Source organism: Mustela nigripes, chromosome 7, assembly GCF_022355385.1.
Source record: "Mustela nigripes isolate SB6536 chromosome 7, MUSNIG.SB6536, whole genome shotgun sequence".
Taxonomy (NCBI): Eukaryota; Metazoa; Chordata; class Mammalia; order Carnivora; family Mustelidae; genus Mustela; species Mustela nigripes.
Window position 1 is genome coordinate 78,536,910 of NC_081563.1, and position 22,714 is coordinate 78,559,623.

General features: G+C 46.0%; 1 protein-coding gene across 2 annotated transcripts in view; it reads left to right on the forward strand.

Moving 5' to 3' along the window:
• Nucleotides 1-22,714, forward strand: part of PRKCE (protein kinase C epsilon) — a 477,259-nt gene that overhangs the window by 166,135 nt on the left and 288,410 nt on the right. For both annotated transcript variants that reach the window (XM_059406230.1, XM_059406229.1), the window contains exon 2: nucleotides 13,285-13,348. In XM_059406230.1, coding sequence (XP_059262213.1) covers nucleotides 13,285-13,348 — 64 coding nt within the window. The remainder of the gene's footprint in view (nucleotides 1-13,284; nucleotides 13,349-22,714) is intronic.

Sequence of the window (22,714 nt, forward strand, 5' to 3'; positions counted from 1 at the left end):
CCTGAGCTGAAAGCAGAGGCCCAACCCACTGAGCCACCCGGGTGCCCAGTGTGTCTCATTTTTAACTTGCACTTTAGCTCTAGACTGAAAATCAAGATAACTAAGTTTTTTCCTTTCCCTCTTTTTTGGCTGTGGGTGATTTACTCAGATGTCTGAATAGATTGCTTAACCTCACTGTGCCTCAATTTCCTTACTTGTAAATGGCATAATGTTCTTCAAGCAACAACAAATTTACTGTTTGACTTTTTTTGTCATAAAAGCTATAGTGGGACATAGAAAAAAAACAAAATGCTTAAATAAGTATAGATATGCACAAAGAAAAAAACACACATTATTCTACTCTCCCCTGGATAATCTTTTTTCCCCCTTTGTGTATGTACCAAACCACACACATTTTGTTTTTGTTTTACAAAGTTGTACCATAGAATACATATTCCTTTATCATCTCATTTTCCTTTCACTTAATACCATATTTGCATATCTTTTCATGTCATTAAATATAATTGAGCAAGATCTTTTTTCATGATGGCATGATATCTAATGATTGAATATGCCACAATTTATTTAAATAGTTTGCTATTGTTAAACAATTAGTTTCTAATTTTACCCTCTTAAAAAATGCTGTAATGATCATCCTTGTTGTTAAATTGTTTTGCACATGTGTGATTTGGGATAAATTCCCAGAAGTGGAATTGCTAGGTTGAAGGATTTTTGTTACATAATGCCAAACCCCTCTCTACAAATTTTGTGCCAGTTTACACTTCATCAGCAGTGTATAAGAATGTCTGTTTTTCCTCTACTCTTACCAGCACTGGATTCTATAATTTAAGATGATATTTTTGTTTTTAGATTTTTCATTCAAGATAGTTTTGAAGCAAATATGTTTGTTTCTTTGCCTCCTCAAGACCCTGTCTAAATAGTAGACCAATAAAAAAGTGGAGGGATAAAATTCTATAACACCTAGGTAAGCAGAAAGAAGCTTCATCAAACTATTTCAGTGACTTTCTAGGGAAGAAAGTAGAGGACAGAGTGGCAGTTGATGGAACAGAATAGCGGTACTGAGGGACCACAGCCTAGAACAGGTACCGACGGGGCTGGAGCCTCACCTGGAGCCAGGCCTTTGGTAGAACCTAAACAGGGCTCCCAGTCTGGAGACTGTAGTTCCCCCGGGGGAAAGACGTGAGAGGTACAGCTGCAAACATGTGACCATCTAAAGGCCTATATGTGGAACAACTCTCACTACAGAAGGACCTGGAGCCAGATTCTGACTCACAGGGTAAAAAAACTGGATGGTTCTTTGAAAGGCTCATGGGATATTGCTTTGGGGGAGAACTGGCGAAGTTGGTGTTGGGTCCCCTCCTGTAATGCCTAGCTCCCACTCTCTCACCCCAAGACAGTTGGACTGGTATCCACAGAAATATGTTGCATCTGTAAACCTAAATAAGCAAATAAATCAAGCAAATTTTTTAAAAGGATGCTATGAGAAAGGAGAAAAGAGGAAGGTATTTCTGGAAACAAAGTAAATTATTGTTAGAAATAAAAGTTCATTGAAGAGTTGTGAGATAAAGCCCAGGAAATCTAGAATATGGACTAAGAAGATAAAAGCAAAGGAAATATGGATAACGCATAGCAAGAGACATAGGGACCAATGCTATAGGTCCAACATCTGAATACTAGGTGTTTCATAGAGAAAATGAGGAGGCCAACTGCCAAGAACAAAACAGAAGAGCCTCTTCCACAAGTTGAGTTTCAGCACAATGAATCAGAAAAGGGTAGCCTGTGGGGGTATAGCTCAGTGGTAGAGCATTTGACTGCAGAAAAGGGTAGCCTGAGACATCACTGTGAGTGTTCACTGCACTAAGATAAAAAAGGTCCTAGAATTTCCAAAGAGTGAAAACAAAGCAAACTCACCTACTAAAAAAACAGTGACATGCACTCTACTGGCAATATTTATGTTAGAAAAGTTCTGATAATGATTTGTTTTTCACTTAGAATTCTATATCCAGCCAAACTACCCGTCATGTGTGAGGACAGGCATGTCTTAGCTGGCTTACTAGGCACTCTTAATCGATATTTCAATGAGTACTTTACTGGTAAAAGCAAAGGAATAACTCAGAACAAAGAAGATGATGGATTCCAGAAATGGCAGCTACATCCAGCGGATCAGTATAATGAAGCCACAGCACTACAGCTGTGCAGTAGACCAGAGAGTAGCCAGTCTGTTAGGAAGGAGGACGGTGGAAGTTTCTAGAAGGGCAAACCCTAAGAGAAAAGGGCCCTGGGAAAACTTGATCTGAGAAACTCAACACAGGGGGAAAAAATCCATTTAAATCTGATACTAGCTATAGTTTCCATTGAGTGGCATGTGGGTTGTCACATTGGACCCACAGAAAGGAAAGGATATGTAATGCCATTTAAAAGTTAGAATAGGGATGCCTGGGTGGCTCAGTTGGTTGGACGACTGCCTTCGGCTCAGGTCATGATCCCGGGGTCCCGGGATCGAGTCCCGTATCGGGCTCCCAGCTCCACGGGGAGTCTGCTTCTCTCTCTGACCTTCTCCTCACTCATGCTCTCTCTCTCAAATAAATAAATAAATAAATAAATAAATAAATAAAAGTTAGAGTAAATAAACACTCTCAATTTGTTTTCAGATTTTTGAAACAACATATGTGGAAAACATGGAACTCAGTTACAATCAGAGAACAGAACATCAGTATTGTCAACATTGGTGGTCTAACAGGGAAGACACAGAGGTGGGGATGGGGCTGGATGGGAGAGAGGTGTCTGAGGATGGAGAGGACTGGAAACACTAAGGTTCTCTAGTTATAATGTGGAGGGTCAAGGAATACGGTCTCTAATTGGTGAAACAAGAAATTGACGTTTTGGATTGCTCTTTTGCAGTTGCAGAGCATAGAGAAGGAACTGAGAATTGAGATGTATACTTTGTGGAGGGGGAAAGTGGAGGGAGGTGGTGAGTGCACTAAATCCTCATTGATTAGAGCAGCAAGGCAAAACAGAATATCTAAAATAAGAAATCAGGAAATGGAGGTACAAGCATTTTATTTAGGGACATGACTGTGACCACTAGCAAAACCCAAATAGAAATTGTTAAAATTGGCTCCCCCTGGGGAATAATGGGGCAGGGGACTATCGCTTCTTATTATAAGTTCCCATGCAGTTTTTTTATTTTTTAAAACTGAGCATATCATGATACCTAATTTTGTTTATATTTTAATAAACAAATAACACAAAAATACATAGTCCCAAAGCAACTTCGGTTCATTTGATAGAGAAAAGAACATTTTAAAAAATCTTACTCTTTCATGTGTATTTCTTTGCTTATTTTTTTTTTTAAAGATTTATTTATTTATTTATTTGACAGAGAGAAATCACAAGTAGATGGAGAGGCAGGCAGAGAGAGAGAGAGAGAGGGAAGCAGGCTCCCTGCCGAGCAGAGAGCCCGATGCGGGACTCCATCCCAGGACCCTGAGATCATGACCTGAGCCGAAGGCAGTGGCTTAACCCACTGAGCCACCCAGGCGTCCTCTTTGCTTATTTTAACTATGTGATTTCCAAGTGTCTTATGACTCTTAAATTTCTTGCTTCTGGCATTTTAATAAAATACAACAGGAGCATGGGGTCCAGAGTTGCAGAGCCCTGCTTTAATCCAGCTTTCTGATCCTCAAGCTGTGAGAATGTGGGTAGGTTACTTAAACCCATCAACCTCAGTTTCTCATCCCTGAAACAGTTAAGAATAAGGATATTGCGGGGCGCCTGGGTGGCTCAGTTGTTGAGCCTCTGCCTTTGGCTCAGGTCACGATCCCAGCGTCCTGGGGTCGAGCCCCGAATCGGGCTCGCTGCTCAGCGAGGAGACTGCTTCTTCCTCTCCCACTCCCCCTGCTTGTGTTCCCTCTCTTGCTGTGACTCTCTCTGTCAAATGAATAAATAAAATCTTATTAAAAAAAAAAGAATAAGGATATTGCCTCACACAGATAACGTGTGGAAAGTGCTCAGTAAAGGGTGTTTATTAGAGTTGTGATTATTCTTATGAACAAAACAGTCTCTCTTGAGGAGCTTGAAAGTGATGAATAACAATGGTATGTCTAGGATTTTGAAGGGAGTCCAGAACTGAACATCCACCGGTCAAAGGTACTGCTGGGTTATCATGTTAAAGAGAGAAGTTCGAAGACGATTTTCTTATTGCCCTATCCTGGGTTCCTTAGCTTGTCTTTGTTCTACATAGATCCATTCAGTTTCACTTGGAGCCTCTAGTGATTCCCTGCTTGTCCCCAGCCCTGGAGTAAGTACTTGACGAAGCCCCCCATGGAGCACTTGGCTCACAGTCTGGGCAGGAAGTAACAATACTGGCCCAACACCTTACGTTTATAGGCTGCTAGCTGTGTGCCAGGCACAGTTCCAAATGCTACTCCATGTCATTTGATTCTCCCCACACCATGATCAGGTGCCACTGAGGTTCTCAATTTATAGATGAGGAAAGTGAAGCAAGGGCCACGCAGCTTGTAACAGGCCAAGCCTGGATTTGAACCTGGGGGGGCCAACTTTAGAGCCCCTTTCTCTTAATCCCTATAATGTACTGGGTTAGTGTAACAAATGGGAAATGTAGAATACAACACATACGTACGAATACACCCAAAGAGAGAGAGCATTGCAAAGCCAAATGTAAAATGCAGAGTGCTGACTGGCGGTGGGATAGTTTTTGCTTCAGAACACTGCGGGTAGGTGCCTGCATTTCCTGCTGCTTGCACGCTTCATCTACTCTTGGGATAAGAGTCATGCGGTGCCGTTTCCCTGAAGGGAAGCTGGGAAATCTGTACTGTTCCTGCATGAAGCTTTGTAAACCATTCCACAATTTTTTTTTAAGTTTTTTGTGTTGTTTTTTTTTTTTTTTAATTTGACAGATAGAGATCACAAGTAGGTAGAAAGGCAGGCAGAGAAAGAGAGGAAGGGAAGCAGGATCCCCGCCGAGCAGAGAATCCGACGTGGGGCTCGATCCCAAGACCCCGAGACCATGACGTGAGCCGAAGGCAGAGGCTTAACCCACTGAGCCACCAGGTGCCCCGATTCCACACTTCTGATAATAGGTTTGGTACCTTTGGATATTTTCTCAGTGCTGGAGAGAGAGCCTTTGTGGACACACAGACGTATTTGTTTTCAGCCACCTCTGTCTTCAGAGGGAGCCAGCTCTCTGGGTCTGTTTCTGAGCCTGCTGAAAAGAGAAGCAGGGGGTCCCCTGGGTGGCTCAGTCAGTTAAGCATCTGCCTTCAGCTCAGGTCATGATCTTTTTTTTTTTTTTTTTTTTTTTTTAAAGATTTTATTTATTTATTTGTAAGAGAGAGAGAGTGAGAGCGAGCACAGGCAGACAGAGTGGAAGGCAGAGTCAGAGGGAGAAGCAGGCTCCCTGCGGAGCAAGGAGCCCGATGTGGGACTCGATCCCAGGACGCTGGGATCATGACCTGAGCCGAAGGCAGCTGCTTAACCAACTGAGCCACCCAGGCGTCCCTCAGGTCATGATCTTAAGGTCCTACAGAGAGTCTGCTTGTCCCTCCCTCTCCCTCTGCCCCTCCCCTCTGCCTCCCCCCTTCAAATAAATAAGTAAAATAACATAAAAAGAGGAAGCAGTTACTAACTTGAGTTGACTCCATTTGTGGCCTTGGGGGGCTGGAATCTGTAACGCAGGCCTTTAGTCCAGTCAATAGTACTTTCTTTCACGTGGAGATGATGGCCACTGCTTTATTGGGCCCCACGACCTGGACACAGGGGATGGGAGAGCAATCTGTTAGCCACTTTTGAGGGGTGTTTCTTTAAGATGCATCTGGTAACCGAAGCAAGCTGCCCTCGGGGGGATTGGAGGTTAGAAATAACTGGAGAAAAAGGTATCGACTTCAATTTTGTAGCAAGATAACCCAAGAACATGATTCAAAAAAAATCAGAGTGTTCAAAGAGCTTAAGTGAAGAATCAGCCTTTTTCCTGTTTTCTGGTCCCCCCATCCTGTCGTTTCCGTGTCTGGAGGCAACCCGTTTCCTGTTGATTAAGACTTCTTCTTGGGCACCTGGATGGCTTAGTGGGTTAAAGCCTCTGCCTTTGGCTCAGGTCATGATTCCAGGGTCCTGGGATTGAGCCCCGCATTGGGCTCTCTGCTCAGCAGGGAGCCTGCTTCCTCCTCTTTCTCTGCCTGCCTCTCTGCCTACTTGTGATCTCTGTCTATCAAATAAATAAATAAAATCTTTAAAAAAAAAAAAAAGACTTCTGGAGATCGTCTGTGTGGAGAGAGTGTGAGTGGGGGGGTGGGGGTGTATTCACGCAGGAGCCTCAAGTAACAAACACATTGCACCTTGCTTCCCCCACCCCCAACTTAATGTATCCCAGAGATCACTTCCTATCAGTCAGTACATTTCGATCTTTCCATTCTTTTTTTAGGGCTTGCCTAGCGATGTACTACACGATGTACCATAATTTATTTAAGCAGCTCCCTCTCTGTGGATATTTAGGTCCTGAAGGTCACTAAAAGGTCCTCTAGAGCATTTGGTCTAATTGTCTTGAGATACATGCACACGCAGACAGATTTAAAGAAGCCAGCAGGCTCTCAACCCTACATTTTGGATGTGTTTTTCTTGCTATTATTGTATTTTGATCACAGAAGACAGAAGAAGGTGGCTGTGCCTGTGAGTGTGTTTTGCACACGTGGGTGGATGTGTGAATGTGTGTGCCTACACAGGTAGGTGTACATTATGTTGTGTGACAGATGTACTCGAGAAACTCTGAATGAACCCTTTTATTTTTAAAACTGGAATTTGAAATTTTAAATGCCCCAAGGGTGGGAAGATGATTTGTTATTAAAGGAAACTTGTAGAGGAATCCTTCTGTGAAATGAAATGATGGCTTCTTTTTTCCCTTGTAAAAAACTACTTCATTGAGGTATAATTTACATACAATAAAGTGCATTCATTTGAAGTGTTTGGGCTTGACCGAGTCTGACAAAGGTTCTGTTTGAACCACCTGGGTGAAGACTCAGAAAAGCTCCCCCAGGCCAAAGACCGCCCTCCTTGCCTCTTTGCGTTTGCCTCCTCAGCCCCAGGAGACCTCGGAAATGCTCTTTGTCACTCTGGATTGGTTTTGCCTGTTCTAGAACATCACAGAAGTGGAATCGCACCTTATAGACTGTTACGTTTGGCTCCTTTCTCCTAGCATCCGTCTTGTTGCAGGTATCAGTGGTTCGTTCTTTATGGCCAAGCACAATTCTGTCATAGGCCGGCAGCATGGTTTGCTTTTTCCTTTACCTATTGTGAGGCACTTGGGTTGTTTCCAACATTTAGCGGTTCTGAATGAAGCTGCTCGAACAGTTGTGTACAGGTTGCTGGCTTCCCAAGTGAATCATCTCCATAATTCAGTTGTGCAGACTCGGTTGAAAGTTGGGCCATTCATCCTTTGAGCCCACATGTACAATGTGTATTAAATCCCTCCCGGGTGCCGGTCAGGCAGGATTGTGCCCTGCAGAGATGTACTCTAGAGCCTGCGTCCTGTCTTTGCACTGCCGTGGAAGGGGAGAGAGAGGCAATCCTCTTCTCGCCTTACTTTGTAAAAGCAAGTGCTGTGGGACAACTTGAAATATTTAACTACCTGGGGACCCTCTGCTTTCAAACTGTGCACCCTACCAACAGGGCTAGTAGCAAACTCCTCCTCAAATGAAGTCTTTAATCAGCTGCTAGCTTCAGAAATCAGCACCCAAGACTTGGCCAGCACCGTGCCTCATCGTTCTGGGTTTAGTAAGCAGGGGTGGGGAGGCTGTCTGCTGCATGAAGTTCTCTTGCTCCGTCTGGCGAGCCTTTTTCATGCCAGGCACCTCTGGGGACTGCAGTGTGACCGTGGTTCCTCCAGGGGACGATGGCTAGCAAAAAGGGGTGTGGAGGACCTGAGAAGTGGTACTCCTGCTTTGGAAAGAAACCTGGAGTTTCTCTCCTGATGCCTCCCCCTCCACCTCCTTCTTCCTCGCTCCCCTCCCCTGCTCCAGTCAATTACCTAGGGCTTAATTGGTGCAAGACAGGCAGTGCAAGCCTTTCTCCGACCTCATCCTTTCTGGATTTATCCTCTGACCCACTCCGTACCTCTAGCTTCTTTCTAGCCCTTGGGTGCCTGACAACAGAGGGGAAAGGAAGCGAAACTCAAATTGGGCATGTGTGACCTTTGTGGGCTCTTCCAAGGGGAGGTTTACCTAGAGGGCTCTGGTGGAAGTTGAGCCTATGGTGGGAAGGAAGCTTGGCTGTGAGTTTCTTAACCTCCTTTGCCTCGAACTTGATCACCCCTGAAACACAGGAGCGCAGATATCTGCATGTCCCGTTGGCGCAGCATCACTGGGATTCCCCACTAGACAGGTGAGGTGTGGAGGAGGACTGTTGACTGAGAGGCAGCAGGAACACACAGAGATCCAGAGATGCTGGCATTGGATTGTCCTAGAAGGCTTCCCAAGCTGGTGAGGGCTTGAGAGATCAGAGCTCTGACAGACTCCTCTGTCCCGTGTGACCCAGGGACCCCTGAGTGGGAATCTGGCTTAAAGTTCTTGGAGCTCCAGTTTTTCCATCTGAAAAGTAGGGAGCACTGCTGGCCTCACAGGAGATGAAATGAGCTAACACAGACTAAACCCTGGGACCAGAGCCTGAGGTGTAGCAGGGGCTCAGACACTCAGTGGCCACCCTCTGCTTCTCCTCCCCTCAGGAGCACCTCATGACCCTCTGATGACCAGGGCCATCGCCTGTTTTGCCCCTGGCTTCCCTATGGGCTGGGCATGAAACCCTCACCGCAGTGCTTTATTTGATATTCCCAACTCTGTAAAGTTGTCCTGGAATAACGTGGAATAATATCAGTTCAGGGATGGAAAATGTCTTTTTTTGTGGGGGAAAAGCTTGACAGAGTGGAAGGAACATGGGACTAAGTAGCACATTTGAAGACTTGGCTTTTTAGAAACAATGGCACCAGAGGTTAATGAAGGATTTTGTGCCCGGCATCACGCTGAGCACTTGACATAGATGATCTCACTTAACATCACCACAGCCCAAACATCACAGAGCCTGTTATTAGCTCCATTTCATGGAGAAGCATTCTGAGGCTCAGAGAAGGTGGTCACTTGCTTTAGGCCACAGAGCCAGGAAGTTTACCCATTACCACCACATGCTGAGTATCTCCTGAGGCCCAAGTGCTCTGCGTGGGAGTCTCATAGAATTTTTACAACAATCCATTTCACAGACGATGAGACTGAGGCCACACGCGGCTCAGGGAATGTAAATGATTGCCAGAGCTGGGATTCAGTGCTACTCTGACTCTGAAGGCTGTGTTTGTCTTCCCCATTGTTCTACTGCCTTGTTCCTGGCCTACGCTGGAGGGGGTAGCCAAAGACACTAAAGCTCTAAAGAACACAGAGAGATAACAGAGATAGTAGCTGGGAAGATTCATCAAGTAAAGGTAGGCATTTCAAGGAGATTGGGTAAATAGGGTCGCATCTGGGATAATTTGGAGGGACCCTGAGTGCAGGAGAAAGAGCTCAGACCCAACCCTGGGAATGGCTGGGGGGAGGAGGCCTGCTTTTATGTAGTGCCAGCTGCCTGCTGCTGAGGGCAATGGATGGTTGTGCAGGCCTGGGCACCTACATTGCTTCCTTATCCTTATCCTTATCGAATTTGAGGTTCGATTAATTTGACCATGAAATTGCACCCCCCTCTACCACATTTTGTACCTGATAAGCCTCCAGTCATCTGCGTTGAAGTCTGACCTCCCTACATGGATTCTCAGCACTTCCTCACTAGGCCGGCTGGGACTCCGCCAGCCCTCTGTGGCCATCTGCCCAGGCTGCAAAGCTCTTTGTTGCTTTTGGCAGGTTTAAAAGCTTAATTTCTATTTCTCTGTTTGGAAATGCAGTTCATCGGCATGGAGACAGCAGTGGGTGCTAAAATGGTTTCTGATGGCTATCTTGAACGTTAATATCCTAATACATTTTATCATCAATGACCTGTTCCCCCCTTGCCACAAGTTCTCACTCCCCTTTTGCAAAGAGAGGCTGGCCTTCAGAAAGGCCTCCCAGCCCATCTCATTCCTTTGCTCTCCGCCTCCCTGCTTTTCACAGATAGCATTGTACTTTGCCAATGAAGCCCATAGTCGTGGGAAATCTCTGAGTTGGAGGATATGAGAAATTGTTTCATTTAGCCGGCAGGGTTTAATAGAGATGATCTAATCTCTAAAAGGCATACATTATTTAAATTCCATGCTCTCGGACAAGAGGACCCCTGATATTTGTGGCAGGGACAGGATTTTGGTTTGGCTCTGTTCAGTGGAGCTGACTGTTGGTTTTCCTGTTTGTAATTTAGTGCGGGGGCTGGGTTATGCTTGTGGCAGTGGGAGGGGGTGGGGTTTCCTAGCAGTGAGGGTGCCGGAGAACATTTTCTTTAGACGGAAACTTAAAATCGCAGATTCTTGGGGTGGAAGGGATGGGGAGATGTGGAAAGTCATTGCGTGGTATCATCACCAGCTTGCTATTGGGTTCCTATTGGGTCCCCACTAAGGTGAGTGGCCCCTGGGGGGCAAGCTGGGTGGCTCAGTCGGTTAAGCAGCTGAATCTTGATTTTCACTCAGGTCATGATCTCAGGGTCCTGCGATCAAGCCCCGTGTGGGGCTCCATGCTGGGTGTGGAGCCTGCTTAAGATTCTGTCTCTCCCTCTTCTGGGAGGGCTCCTGGGTGGCTCAGTCGGTTAAGGAAATGACTCTTGATTTCCACTCAGGTCATGATCTCAGGGTCCTGCAATCAAGCCCTGTGTGGGCTCCATGCTGGGCATGGAACCTGCTTAGGATTCTATCTCTCCCTCTTCCTCTGTCCCTTGACTCTCCTCCCTTGTGCCTGCATATGCTCTCTCTCTCTCTCTCAAAAAAAAAAAAAAAAAGAGTCTCTCTCTCTCTCTCTCTCTCCCTACTCCTTCCCCAACGAACTCTGATTTCCCTCACTCCCTGCCCTGATGGACCACCTGCAATATCACCGAGGGGCTCTCTGTGAGGCGCTGAAGACCTCTGTTGACAGAACTAAAATTTTAAGAGAAATCTTACACACTCTCAATCACTGAAGACCAGGTCTGGAAATAAAGTGGGGCTCGTGAATATCTCAGGGAACCCGGACCATGAGTGGCATGAGATGCCAGGAGGGACCTGGAGCATATCAGTCCCAAGGGAGTTTTTACCTCAGAGGGAGTATGTCAGGATCCTGAGAGAGCAACATCTTGTTCCCCTCCCATGTCATTTGACTGTCATGTTAGTACAGATCACACGCCTGCCTGCCTTCCTGGGGATGGGGCCTTGGAGGGTCAAACGACCCAGAGTAGGCTCTCAGAGTTCTGAACATAAAGTCTCTTCCCCTCCCCAAAGGTTTGCTGGGTGTCTCCTAATAGACAGTGAGGTGAGCACTAGGTATACAAATGTATTCTCATTGTCTCTGCCTCGCAGAGGAGACCGACATATGGACAATATATTAGGAGCCAGGGTTCAGCTAGGCACGTGTACCGCAGGAGCACAAGGAAAGGGGTAATCAATTCTGGCTGAGAATATCTAGAACAGCTTTAGAGAGGAGGTGATCCTTGACCTCAACCTTGAATGAGAAGGAGGTATTCAGACTGACCCTTTCTCGGTAGTACTTGCTGAATGTGTTCCTGCTCTTTGCTGGGGACAATGAAAATGATAAGGAGGGGTGGTGGTTCCTGCCCCAAGAAATCCACAGCTTGCCGGGGAGACAAGCCTGGCACGTATGAGTCAATTACAGCTCTGCACAGACAGATGGGAGCGTGGAGGCGAGGATAGGCTACCCCAGGGTACTTGGTGATCTAGGGTTTCCAGAGTTACTACTCTCTCAGGGAGCACACAGTTTCTGGAAGCAGAGTTCCTACCTCACCAAAGATGTCAGCTCTAAGAGGCCCAGCCATTCTGACTTTTCCGATCAGCCTGGTTCTGTACAGAAGTAGCTAGTTGGATTTGGAGGCAGCCTGGCAGCAAGTGAGGGTGGGCGGAGAAGCTTGATGGTAAGAATGTAGTGATGTTGGCTCACTCTTTGCAACCCTGGTAGGATCTGGGGTTTGCAAAATGTGCCAACACACAACCCGAGTACGGATGCCCCTCAGGGTCCTGCGAGCACTGTGCACGTTCCCAGCCTTGGCTTATGCGATTTCTTCCACCTTAAGTGACTCCCTTTCTTCTCTTCGTGAAGTCTTCCAAGGCCGCTCTTCTACACTGATTTCAGACTTGCTGGATACTTGATCTGCGATCCTCACTTGTTCCTCATTAAGCTGGGGTCAGCATTGTTCTCTGTTTTTTCTTTTTTTCTTTTTTTAAGATTTTATTTATTTATTTATTTGTCAGAGAGAGAATGAGAGAGTGTGCGCACACATAAGCAGGCAGAGTGGCAGGCAGAGGACGAGAGAGGCAGGCTCCCTGCAGAGCAAGGAGCCCGATGAGGGACTCGATCCCAGGACCCTGCGATCATGGCCTGAGCTGAAGGCAGCGGCGTAACCGACTGTGCCATCCGGGCGTCCCTGTTCTCTGGTTTTTAACTCCCCCATGAGACTGTAGACACCTTCAGAGTGTGAATAGCATCACATGCTTTTCTTTCCTCCCCTTTTCTTTCCTCTGTGAGCAGTTTGTGTAGTCTAAGCAGCGTGGGTGTCTTTAGACAGTCTTATCATTGAAACTCAGCATTGCCACTTACCCTAAAACTTTGAGCTCAGCTTCCTTATCAGGAAAATGGCGTAACCCGGGGTTTCTCAACATTGACACTGTTGGCATTCTGGGGCTGGGTAACGAATGCTTCATGGTGGGGACCATCGTGTCTGCTGTAGGATACTTAGCAGAATCCCTAGCTTCCACCCATGGATGCCAGTGGCAGCCTTCCCTTTCCAGTCATGACGGTCGAAAACACTTCTAGATGGTTTTGTGTCCCAGAAAGGTTCCTGTAGGTTCCCATTGTCCATATGTCCATGTGTCAGGTGTCTCCTGTGCCAGGTTTCCCTTGCTGTTGAGAACCACTGGGATGACACTACCTATTGGGTCTGTATGAGACCTCCTTGTGCTGCTTCCAGAATATAGCAGATATTCCATAAATGCCCATTCACCTGCATTCCAGGGGGATGAACTGAATGGAGCCGTGACTCTAGGGGCTAGCCATTTGGGGTAGAAAAGGCATGGAACTCTTCGGCTGCCCCCACAATGCACTAACCGAGCCCCTGTCATTTTCTTAATTGCAGATTGATCTGGAACCAGAAGGAAGAGTGTATGTGATCATTGATCTGTCGGGGTCGTCGGGTGAAGGTAGGAGAATGTGACCTCTCCTCGTTGTTCTCTTCCATTGGCCCTTTGTCTTCGGGTGTCTCCCTTCCCTCCTCGGCTGGGATGTATTACAGCGACATTTAATTAATTGGCACACTTAAAAGGAAAAGGTTATTTTGAAGATGCTTACGCCTGTGTACCAAAAGGGACCAGCCATCTGTTAACTTCAGTGGAGCAGAGGGAAGATTCTTGACTTATCAAGTGAGGCCAATAAAGCAGGCATTCTTGCATGGTAGTGTACAAGGCAGGCTTGGGTGGAGCGGCAGCCTCTCCCCGGAGGCTCGCGTGGGGTATGTGTGAGTGTCATGGGAAGGAAGTAAAACCAGTTGGTCTAACAGTATTCAGAAATGAAACAAATAAGGTGTCCAATTTCAGAATCTTATTTTTTTGAACTTTTATAGAAGTGTTACTTCGTTTTACAGTTTCCCACGCAGGCAAAAGCCCTACTTTTAGAGAGAAATAATGGGGTGAGGGAATGTCGGCTCCCCACTGGCCAATGAGACAGGGTGTAGATGTTGTCCACTGGTCAGATTTTCCTTCTTTCTTCTCCTTGTATCTTCTTCTCTCTATCCTGTCTTGGTGCACTTAACATCTTCAAAGGCTTGACGGGCAGTGAGGACTGAACAGTCAGAAGGGGAGGGGATTCTGGACAGTAAAACCTTGTCCACACAGAAGAGGGAGATGGTGGCAGATGTGGGCTCTAGGGAGGCTGGGAATTAGGATGGAGATTTAGTGGGGACCATCTTTCTCTGTATGCAGGAGGACAGGAAAATTGGCTTAAATGTCATGGCAGAAAGATGGGAAGACCAAGCCTGGTTCCTTTTGGCAATGAGAAAAAATGGTTGTTCGGGGCTGTGGCAGTCTTTAGGGAAAGACAGTCAGCTCCCTAAGCTCCTGGTTGGAAGACTGGGGCCTTTTCCCTCATCTCTTCTAAATGCTGGAGATCACAAGGACAGAGTCACAACACCACATGGTCTCCCCAGGGTTAGGGATGAAACTCTAGTCTACATTTCAGTAACAGGAGGAGAGATTATGTCCACATATCAGAGGAGTGGGTCAAACCGTGTGCTTAACTGGGTGCCTGATGATTTTCATTTGGCTAATATATCACGCAATTCAATTTCAACAGGTGTTCAGAATAATTCAATAATTGTGTGTATATGGGGCTTATAATAGAATCCAGTTCTCTTTGAATAGATCTCAATTATTTGGCATAGGTTTAAAACTTTAAACATCCTTCCAAAATTGGTCTTGTACATTTTCTTCTCTTTATTGCAATTACGTTTTGACGTTTCCAGCTTTCTTTCTCTACCCTCAGCTCTGAGCAGCCCAGAATAGAATCTGTTGTAGAAGATTCGGGGATTTAGCAATATTTAGTATGAAATATTTAAGATGTGCCAAAGGGCCTAAAGGAAAATAAAATGAGCACCAGTGTACCCACCACCCTGATTAAGAAATAAAGCAGCCATTAAGGTGAAACCTTGCATTGCTTTTAACAAAGCATGCGATCCCAAATTCACCAGACTTAAAAGTATTACAGCAGCCTCCTGATTATAGATATTGGTGAAACATTCAATGAGCGGAATCAGTCCCCCTTTTTCCTTACATAATCTATATGCAACAGAATAATTAATTAAAAATGCATTTCCTGTGCCAAGATGCTGCACAACCAATAGGAGGCTTGAATTATTTTTTTTTTCTTTGAAAAGATTAACAACCTGGGAAATTACAGCGGACATCCTTTTTTACATTAGAGAGAAAGGATGTGGACGAATGAGTGAATAAATAAATCAGAAGCAATTGATTTTTTTCCTCTTTGCTTCTATGGCTTATTGCATGTGAATGGCCAAAGCAATTTTCACTGGACTGAATTCTTAGTGTCCTTTTTTTTTTTTTTTTAATCTCTTTCATCTAGAGAAAATAGAGTTTACTTCAGAAATGCTGACACACGCCAGACCCTGGAAAGTTCTAGCATGTGTTGCTCTGAAGAAAAGGAGAACTTTTTTGCCCTTTCTTTCTTACTCTTCCCTGATTTGGGATTCTTTCTCTGGATGGTGGGAAGGACTTGCAGCAACCTTTTCGAAGGAGCTGATCTTACTGTTTTCTGTTTGCGTTCTGTACATCAGTTTGCCCTGTCCTGCTGATCAGACTTTGAGGGCTCCTGACGCAGGGGTTTTTGGAAGGGTTGGGAGGAGAGGAGAGGAGCCGAGGGTGAGTGAACACAATATTTGTTACATGGACTGCGTGGGAAAGATCCAGTGCAAAACCCAGTTGTCCAGGCTAGACTGTGGACATTCATAGATTCTTTACCTAAGTCCCTTTTTTTTAGTGAAAATACTTAACTCTGTATTCTGCAAAAGGGTGTGAAGAGAGTGGGAGTGAGGCAGGCTGATCCATTCACTCTGTCATTCTGCTGTCACGCATCCCTGCAGCTCCCCTGTCTCAAATGCTCCAGTCCCATCAATGGAAGAAAAGACATATATCATAGAAATCGCACACACTTAGAAATGCAGCAAACAATGAGGAGCCCAGAGAAAGGTGTGAGCTAAAGATCCAGTTCCAAGATGGGCCAAAGGTTTCTTTTTCTTGCGAACACACTGTGGAATGCCTTGAACATTTGTGTCTGCTAGAGCTGGGGCTAATGTGATTTCTAGCTGTCTAATAAAATTCCACTGCTCGCTTGTCCTGTGCAGCTCACCATAATGGGATTTGACTGCTGTGTGCTTTTGCTAAACCAGGCAACCTAACCCCAGATGTAAGGGGTCAGGCTTGATGACAGCTAAGGCCATTTCTGGTCATGCAGTTTTGATCTCTGGTCGAATCTGAATAGCAATCAGAGCTCAAGGCTGAAGGCTGGCTAATGTCTCTAGCAGGTAGAAGGGGTGGAAAGAAAAGGGCTCTATCTGACAGGTACTACACCAGGCGCCTTACCTACGTTACCCAAATAGCAAACCTTCCTGGAATGCTGGAGTGTGATCCTCCAGTCTTGGGAGCCTCTTAGTGTTTGCTTTTATCAGAAGCAATAGCCACGCGGTTTCCTGGTAAACGTGGCGCTCCAGGCTCACCAGATACTTAAGTCAGAGCATAATTCGCCCAGGTGACGGACGCATAAACAGCAATGTAATTCTCAAGCGTGTCAGCTGTTGTTTCCTGCAGCGCACATTAGTTAACATTTCTTCCTTTGTTGTGATGCAATTTGAACATTATTTTTATTCTTTTTTAATAACGTGACAATGCACCATTATTTGGAGGCTCCCAGAGGAGGGGCCGTCAGGGTCTGACCCAGGGATTTCTAAGCTCTTTTCCTGCCTTCCATCCTGATTAAGTGTTCACCCAGGAGAGTTTTTCAGAGTCTGAAGTGCAAAGGAGAGAACCGGAGTGGGTGTCATTGATAATGTTTGGAGGGCCAAATTGTGTCTCCAATAAAATGCAGAAGATGCAAAGTAGTTTGAAGGATGTTTTGCAACACAGGTCACAAATAAGGCAGTTAAATTGGGGCTAAGGGTTCGTAGCGGTTGCAGAAGCAGATGATAAACAGAAACTACATGCTTCTTTCTGTAGCCACATGCTGCGGACACCGCACCCCTCAGTCTCCTACCTGGGCCACCCACCCCGGGCAGATAGGGCAGGAAGAGCGCAGTCCCAGGAGTCCTGCAGTCCTGGCCTTCAGTCCCGGCTCTAACGCTTGCTAGTTCAGAGGTTCAGATTTCTCACTGGGTCAGGATCATGATCGCATCTCTGGTAGGGACCGTGCATGGTCAGATTGTTAAAAAGAACAGTGCCCTTGAATACAGGTGATGCTCAGTAGATCTCCTATGGCCTGGAGACCTGAGGGCTGCTGGTGAAGGAACAGCAGGCAAGGCTTTCCGGGAAGCAGTTTGAGGGCAGGTTTCTGACTCTGAGGCATATTAAAAACGAGGGAAGGACAGAGCAAGGTGACAGAGAGGCAGTTTATAGAATAATATCTCTATCTGGCTGGGCTATAAGATTGCTTTCTACAGAGTTCACACCTTGCCATAGTTTGGCCCCACTTTCTCTTTCTTTCTTCCCCACCCTTCCCCCAGTGAACTGTTTTCTAGAAGGACAGTCTCTATCTTGTTTGTATCCTGTGGCCCTTAATGCCAGAAACTTCTCTTTGTGGGAGCCTGGGTCTGCTCTCTCTGCTCGGTGCAGACTGAGAGCATGTGGGGCCCACACTCTCACTGGCCCTTGGCTCAAAGCCCTTCATATACTTGAAGACAGATACTAGATCTCTCCTCTTCAGGTTTGAATTGTTCAAATCCCTTTTCCTTTCTGAAGGGGTAGTTTAGAAATTTAATTCATCTTTGCAGCTTTTTTCTGGACTTTTTTTCAAGTTGTGTAGGCAGGCAGACAAACACGGTCAAACTTGATTGGGTTTGCTCTGAAATGGTAACATGGGTGGACCAAGTGCCTGATAGTATTACCTGTGTATGGGAAATCATCACATTGAGAGGTCAAGTGATGTGCCCAAGGTCAAAAGGTTGACTACCTACCTTTTGAGTCTAGACCTCCAGGCGACGATCCAGGGTCCTGGTCTAAATCATGGCCCCAGTAGTGCTACTTCCCTACCTCTCTGTTTATTTTAGTTCTTTTCCTCAGATAGCAACCCCCCTTTTTTTTTACAGTGATGTGGAACTAGAGTTCTTAGCTTTGAATCCAAAAGTGACCTAGAGGGTCCCTTTCATAAACAAGCACATTTCTTTTCCATTCTCTTAGAAATGAGAACTCTCTTGGTCCCAGTTCAGGAGCTATCAGCTCCCTCTCAGGGTGTGTATCAGGCAGGTCCCTAAGTCTTGGTCTACAACTAGACCTGATTCAAACTCCAGCAGGTTAGTAATCTTTCTTCCGTGTGTCCATGGCAAGCATTGGAGTGCTGCCCTCAGTGTTGAAATAAAAAGGGGGGACTTCTGGAAACTGCTTCAGCCAATGGCTCTTTCAGTCTCTCAGATGCCCGTGCCCTGCTGATATTCCAGTTCTTGAGAAGTCTACATTATTCAATCTAATGCCTTCAGTTACCAGGTAGTTAAAGAGAACCATTTGTTCAAGGGAACAGTAGTCACCAATGCACACTAACAACTGTGCCCAGCTTAGTGCCGTCCTGGGTTTAGGGAAGAGGAAGTGGGAAGGCAAGCAGAAAATGAGAGGTGACCTTCACAAGTACATGTGGCCTTGCCTTCAAGGGAGTGTACAATACAATTAGGAATCTGAGACTCACTTAGAGGACAAAACACTGGAGAAAAGTGCAAGGCAATAGAATGCTTAATTTGGTGTTACCAGCAGTTCTCCAAATGGGACCATATTAGGGCTGGAATAACCCAGGACAGCCTCAGGGAAGAGGCAGCGCTTGGGCTGGAAAGATGAAGATAGGCAGCCTGGATGCCAGTGAGGAGGCCATTCTGAGCAGAGGGGGATCATGTCATCACTATCAAAGGCAGCTTGGAAGCTCTTATTTTTTAGGTAAGGCTGGATAGATACCATAAATTAAATAGATATACACTGTATTCTCCAAGAGCTTCTGAACAAAGACAATTATCCATATTGTAGACAGAAATTTTATGCCATGCAAACAAGAAAATGAAATACCTTCAGTGACTAAACTGTGTTTGAAGGTTGAAGGCAGTTCTTTCTGGATATGTCTTCATGGTCAAGGCCTCTCACCCACCTTGGACCCCAAGGAGGAGGAAATGTTCCAGGTCAAGTTTGGTCAAGTCTGGAATGTTGAGTAGAGCACATTCTGTAAGCATGGGGCTTAGGTGATGGGAGGGTCAAGTCCATGTACAGTCATCCCCCTGTGTCTTTTTTGCCTCCTCTCTCTTTTCTCCCTCAGCAATCCGTGGAGCCCCATGATAAGCACTCCACCACTTCCAGCACCCTCTTCCTCCCCAGCCTGTCTAGCTTGTGTCCCCACAGCAAGCCCTGACACTCCCTCTTTCCCTTTGTAAGTTCTGCCCAGTCTCTGGTAAGCAGCATTGCTTGAGAAGCTAAAGAGAGCTCTCACTTTCTTGAACATGGAATTTCAAAGTCAGACGCCAGCTCCAAGATGCTGAGAGGTCACCCTCCTGTGAGGTGCCTATTTCAATGAGATCTGGTCCAGCTCACCCCATAGGCTCCCCAGACACACATGGGCATGGTGGATTCTCTAGTGGCATGTGGAGTAGAGACAGCCTCGGTGCTTGACAAGAGTGAAAATAAAATCCAGACGTTCAAAAACATTGATTTTGCGGTGTATACCCCACATCCCACCTCCAGCGCAACTACTCACCACTGATACTCAGACCCAGGGAGCAGTCCCCTTAGTCTCCAGGTTTTTGGCTCTATCTTCTGTCCTGATGGCGGAAATACTGGAAGTGACCATATGTATCAGCTGAGACAGGGGGAGTCGGCAGAAGACCAAGGGGAAAACGTAGTGAACTCCCAGTCCCCGTCAAGGGATTTATAATGGTCCAGAGAGAGAGTGCTAAAGTGCTTGATGAGAAATAAGCCAAGAAAAATCCTCATTTCCTTCCAAATAGGCCCTAGATGCACAGCAGTTCCTCTGAAATGAGTCATCCACGGTTAACAACACCAAATGCCAACCATTAGCAGATGAAAAACAGAATTGAATCCTGAGTGTTTAAAGAGCAGAGCTACCAAAACCTCCTTCCCCTGTGCCATTATGGAGCATAGATGTGTATTTGCTATTGGCTTTTGTGCCTGTTGTCCTAATGAAGTAATTGAAGAAGGAACAGTCGTGTTGAAGAAAGCAGCTTGTAGAAGGGCCGGTTTATAATAGATCCTTAGTCAAGGAGTGAGCCCCGTGTTTTCCTGGCATGGCCTCTAATTCCGTCTCCGTTGTCTTGCTATGTATCATTTCTGTGTCTTATAAGGAAGATTGTTTTGGGAAATTCATGTTTGCAGCTCAGATCATACTGGGTCAAAGTGGCCTATAATTTAATCATTTACGGTTGTTGATGTCCTTGTGATTTGGCTTAAAACAAAAGGGTATTTCCATTCATCTAACCTAATTTAGAGAGTTGTCTTTCAGGATCAACTACTTTATTCTTTTATCCAGTTGAAATTGGCCACTGCTGACAGTTTTATTGATTTTTCTTATTATCTAGCTTTGTTTTTCACAGCCAAGCGCTGAATTTACCATCTTATTGGACTGCTAACGCGGGGTCTTTTATCTTCCTCCTTCATTACAACCCTTTCGCGTGAGCTGTGGGGGGGGGGGCCTGTGAAGGTCTGGGCCTTTGTCTACATACACACAGATGAGAATCAATGTCTCTGACTCACCTATTCTCTCTCCGCTCGATCCTCTGATTCCTGCATTGGTTGGAAACATCATGTATTTGTTTATCTAAGATGTAGCAGGCCCTGGGTGTAGAGCTAATGAACTTGGCCCTTGCTCTCAGGTGTCTGTACTCCCACAGAAGGAGACAGGCAAGAGACCAGTAGGCACACAAGGTGTTTTAGCTGTTGAGTAGCTGATGGTCAAACAGGGTGCAGTGGGACCTTCGAGGAGACTCCCTTCAATGTGATGGCTCTCCCTGGAGTTGGCAGTCAATAAATGACAACCACCAGCATGTCCACAGGCTATCATCAGCACATCGTGGCAAACCTGAAAGGCATGTTTTCCTCAGTGGAAGAAACAGAGCCACAGTCCACCAAAGATGCATCCAATCAGAAGATAAAATAAAGGCAGACAAAGGCTCGATGTACTTAAAATGGAACTTTGCAGGAATGCATCTGATTTATACATTCATTCATTCAATGGATAGCTATTGGGCACCTATACCAGTTACTCTTTTCAGTTCCCGGGGCACAGAGGTGAACAATATGAATAATACAAAGCCTTATGGGCCTTACATGCTAGTGGATAGGCTTGTGCACGTGTCAGCTGTCTCTGTACAGTCTCTGGGGGAGGGAAAGGGTGAATTCAGAAAGGAGGGAAACTTTCCTGTCAATGCCTGTAATCTCGTTTTTCTTTCCCCTGTATGTTTATTAACTATTAAGATATTTACTTAGAAATTAAAAAAAAAATTGGCTGGAAATATGACCACTGCCATACACACAGAGACAATGACTTGCCCATGGCTGGAGGCTATGACAGGCTCCAGAAGACCCTGCAGAGAGGAATGACCTGTCATATCCACAGAATAACATGTTTAGGACAGGGACACGAAGAGTAGTGTCCTACTTCATGCTCTGCATTGCTCCATAGACACCTCTGAATTAAAATGGGATATGCTGCAATGTAGGATATGTACGGATTCCCCCAGACTATGCCTGTCATCCAGGACTGGGTGTCTCCACCATGGCGAAGCAGGTGGCCAGGTAGCTGAACTCCCTCAGAGTGTGGAATGAATGAATGATGTGTGCAGACATTCATTCCTTGGAGCCCCTTGCCTCTGGACACTTAGCCTTGCTTCTGCTGAGATGCCCGCCCCTGTCTGAGTGTGCATTCCCACAGTGACCCCTTCTCTAACCCCCCACAGCACTCTCCAGCATTTAGGGTTAGCTGCTACTTGTCCTAAGCTTGGTCATGTCCACTGACCAAATGGCTTCACCAGATGGAGTGCCTCCTGCCCAGCCAAGTAGGATTAGCTGGCTGCCAGTGGGTTATTCCCACTCTCCAGGCCCTCTATTTTGCCTGTTTCCTGACATTGAAAGTAATGGCCAGGTTTAGTTCCAACAGAGATGTTCTCTGCAGCAGGAACCCACGGCCTCTATGACTAGCCAGGTTTGAACTCTTCTGAAAGGGTCAGGAAGGGTGAACTCAGAGGAAGCTGAGTTTTCTTCTAAGTGTGTCTAGGTGTTATCGGGACTGCTTCAGAGACACCTGCACTTGAGTTCCTGCTGCATATTTACTTAATTACTTAGTTCACCAAGTGGCCAAACAGACTTATACCAAGAGCCTGTTGTGTGCCATATACCAGGTACCATGCTGAAAGCTAGAAAATCAAAGAGGAGAACGACCAAGGCCCTGCCCTCGAGGTGCTGCCAGGCTAGGGCATGTCAACAAGAAGGCACCAGCTCTCCTTGGGCCTCAGGGCCCCCATATGAGAAGGTTGTGAGGACTTAGGGCACTTTCTCATTCTGTGGTTGAGTCAAAGCCAAGAATTCACGCACAGCTAGGTACCCGAAAGGGGGCACGTGGGAGAGCACACAATTTTAAGCCAAGTCTCTGTATAGAGAGCATTTTATTTGAGTCTAAATGGATCTGTCAGGTCGGTTTTATCATCCCCATGTTACATTTGAGAAAATGGGGCTTCAGGAGATTGACTGTTGAGTCACCCGGGATCCTGAGAAAATGCGGATCCTGATTCGGTGGGCCTCAGGTAGGGT